Source organism: Galeopterus variegatus, unplaced genomic scaffold (genome assembly GCF_000696425.1).
Source record: "Galeopterus variegatus unplaced genomic scaffold, G_variegatus-3.0.2 Scaffold9868, whole genome shotgun sequence".
Classification (NCBI taxonomy): Eukaryota; Metazoa; Chordata; class Mammalia; order Dermoptera; family Cynocephalidae; genus Galeopterus; species Galeopterus variegatus.
This window is the reverse complement of record NW_007735979.1, coordinates 9,774-13,482: the sequence shown is the minus strand read 5'-3', so window position 1 is coordinate 13,482 and position 3,709 is coordinate 9,774. Positions and strand designations below refer to the sequence as shown.

At 41.0% G+C, this 3,709-nt stretch overlaps 1 protein-coding gene across 1 annotated transcript in view; it reads left to right on the top strand.

The window, feature by feature from the left end:
- Nucleotides 1-3,709, top strand: part of LOC103609618 (tripartite motif-containing protein 60-like) — a 15,094-nt gene that overhangs the window by 4,343 nt on the left and 7,042 nt on the right. The window contains exon 2 of the mRNA XM_008593916.1: nucleotides 2,009-3,705. Coding sequence (XP_008592138.1) covers nucleotides 2,013-3,428 — 1,416 coding nt within the window. The 5' untranslated portion in view covers nucleotides 2,009-2,012 and the 3' untranslated portion in view covers nucleotides 3,429-3,705. The remainder of the gene's footprint in view (nucleotides 1-2,008; nucleotides 3,706-3,709) is intronic.

The following is a 3,709-nucleotide window of genomic DNA, read 5'->3' as shown; positions in this document are numbered from 1 at the left end:
TCCGCAGCAGACTTATCTTGGCTTATTCAACACAAACAAGTTAATTGTAGCTGCAGTGTGACAAAGAAGAAGAGTCTAACTCAGTGACAAGAAGGTACCTGTTTATACAGGGCTACAGACCTTGGTGGGGTGTTTGGGTTTTCGTTTTGGCAGTCAGACCATGGAGGGTAGTAAGGACTGGAATGAAAGGGCATTCCAAAGTTGAGTATACAAAAGAAGTTTTGACTGCTGGCTGAATGGAGACTGGACGTAAGGGAGCAAGAGTAGAAGCAAGCTGATCGGTTAGTAGGAGGACAAAATAATCCAGCTGAGAGCTCGTGGTGCCTCGGTCCAGGTTAGGCTTCCATACTGGGTCCATGACTGTACAAAGTGGTCATATGCCCTTCTAATTTATGGTAAAATCGATGAATAGAAAACACAAAGGGTATACATGATTTGTTGAGTATCCCAGGGCTTTATGCAATGAACTATACCACTTCCTGTTGAGTTAAGCCTTAGAGTTTACTGTCATGAAGGTGATTCTTTTGGCTTTGTATTATGAAGTAATTATAGATTCATAGGCATTTTGAAGGATACAGAGAGGTCTCGTGTACCCTTTATCCAGTTTCCCATGTTACTTAAAAATACAATATCAAGACAAAGAAATTGGCATTGATAGAATGAGTGTGTATAGTTCAGTGTCATTTATCCTGTGTAGATTCACATTGCCACCACCACAATCAAATTTCAGAACTATTCCTTTACAGGCTGGCCGGTTAGCTCAGTTGGTTAGAATGCAGCCTTATAACACCAAGGTCCCTATTCCATCACCACAGAGATCTCCCTAGTGCTGTACCCTTATAGCCACATCCATGTCACTCTCATCATCCCTGAACCCTAGGAACCACATATCCTTTTATTTTTTATAGCACTTCAGAGCAGGTTGCAAAGAACATGACCCTTTCACCAGTAAATACTTCAGCATGTATTTCCTAAGAATAAGGACATTTTTATTTTTATTTATTTTTTAAAGATGACCAGTAAGGGGATCTTAACCCTTGATTTGGTGTTGTAAGCTCCACACTCTCCCAAGTGAGCTAACTGGCCATCCCTATATAGGGATCCGAACCCATGGCCTTGGTGTTATCAGCACCACACTCTCCCAAGTGAGCCACAAGTCGGCCCTAGATAGAATAAGGACATTTTTTTTTTTTTTTAAAGATGACCGGTAAGGGGATCTTAACCCTTGACTTGGTGTTGTCAGCACCATGCTCAGCCAGTGAGCGAACCGGCCATCCCTATATGGGATCTGAACCGTGGCCTTGGTGTTATCAGCACCGCACTCTCCCGAGTGAACCACGGGCCGGCCCGAATAAGGACATTTTTAATGTAGCTATGGTACAATTATGAAATTCAGGAAGTTTAACTCTGATGTACCTGTGTTCATTACTGTTTCAAAACAATAGCACTTAAATTTTTCTCATTATCCCATATCCACTTTATTGCAACTTTTTTTCCCAGTCTAGAGTCTAAGCTAGGATAAATAATTACTCTTTTTTCTGTAGTCTCCTTTAATGTAGAGCAAATTTATTTTTATTCTTTGCCAGCGTTCTTCATAGATGATAATGGTTTCTTCCCATTGCAGTTCATCATTTTGTCCCATCATTGATTAAGGTAGGATTCACTAGATTTCTACATTGTAAAGGTATTTCTTTTTTCTCTCTGTAATTAAAATACAATTCCTAGGGTGATATTTGAGACTGTGAGTATCTTTTCCCCCATAAAGTATCACCCAACAGTGCTAACAGTTATTAATGATTATTGCCTGAATCATTGTCCTCCAAGCTATGGAGCAGTGGACTAAACAAGATTTCAGTCGCTGCCATCAGCATTCCTGGCCGGTGAAACCTAAAGCTACTAGTCAGTCTGGAAGGGCTGGGAGGGATATCCACTTCTAACTGGGTCTTGAGCTCTAGGGAGGCAGGCCTTGCCGAAGGGAGCTTACCTTATCTACCACCTTTGTTCACAGCACAATGGAGTTTGCAACAGCCCTGGCAGACCTCCAAAAGGAGTCTAGCTGCCCCATCTGTCTGGACTACTTGAAAGACCCAGTGACCATCAACTGTGGGCACAACTTCTGTCACTCCTGCCTCAGTATATCCTGGAAGGATCTAGATGATACTTTCCCCTGTCCTGTCTGCCGTTTTTGCTGTCCACACAGGAACTTCAGGAGAAACCCCCAGCTCTGTAATTTGACTGAAATTGCTAAGCTACTCCAGGTCAGAAGAAGCAAGAGGAAGAGGCATGAAGAGAGTGCTGTGTGTGAGAAGCACAATAAGTTTCTGACCCTTTTCTGTGTGAAGGACCTCGAGGTTTTATGTACACAGTGCAGTTTAGCCACTAAACACCAGAATCACTACATTTGTGCCATTAAGAAAGCTGCCTGTTATCACAGAAAAATTCTAGAACATAGCATTGAGCCCTTGAAGCATAATATGGAACGAGTTGAAAAAGTGATAACTCTACAAGGCAGCAAATTAGTAGAGCTGAAAAAGAAAGTAGAATATAGGAGAGAAGAAATAAATTCTGAATTTGAGCAAATCAGACTCTTTTTACAGAATGAGCAAAAGGCTATTCTTAGGCAGATACAAGAAGAAGAGCTGGACATTTTAGCAAAAATAAATGAAAACCTTGTAACATTCTCAGATGAGGTTTCCACATTAAAACATCTCCTAAGGGAGATAGAGGGCAAATGTGTGAAGTCAGACCTGGAATTACTACGGCATGTTAAGTGTATCCACCACAGGTATCAAAATCTAAAATACCCTGAACTCTTTTCATTCAGGTTAACAAAATATGGTTTCAGTCTTCCACCACAATATTCTGGCTTGGACAAAATTATCAAGCCATTTCAAGTAGATATGACTCTAGATCTTGACACAGCACATCCGCAACTTATGGTTTCTGAAGATAGAAAAGCTGTGCGATATGGAAGAACGAAACAAACCATGTGTTATAACAGAAGGAGGTTTTATGTCTGCCCTGCTATCTTGGGTTCTCAGAGATTTACTTCTGGCAGACATTATTGGGAGGTAGAAGTGGGAAACAAGCCTAAATGGACATTGGGCGTGTGTCAAGACTGTCTTCCTAGGAACTGGCGGAATCAGCCATCAGTTCTGGGTGGATTCTGGGCAATTGGGAAATACATCGAAAGTGGTTATGTTGCATCAGGTCCTAAGAGAACCCAGCTTCTGCCAGGAGTGAGACCCAGCAAGATTGGCATTTTTCTGGACTATGAGTTGGGTGAGGTTTCCTTCTATAATATGAATGATAGATCTGTTCTCTATACTTTTCATGATCCTTTTACAGATGCCGTTTGGCCTTATTTCTATACTGGAACAGATTCTGAACCTCTTAAAATCTGTTCAGTATCAGATTATGAAAGATAAAGAACCTGGTAAATGATTCTTCTTTAGTTATTAGGGAAAACTTAGCCAGTAAACTGAATCTCATTATTTCTGGAATCTTTTTAAGTTATACCACTGAAAACCTGAGTAGATTATTCTCTGTCCTTTTCAGCAACTATGAAAATGTGACGGTAATACCAGTTTCATACATGTTATGAATACTAATTGTCAGGTGCTTTGAATTCTAAGATAAAATGTTTGAGAATTCTAGGGCCGGCCCATGGCTCACTCAGGAGAGTGTGGTGCTGATAACACCAAGGCCA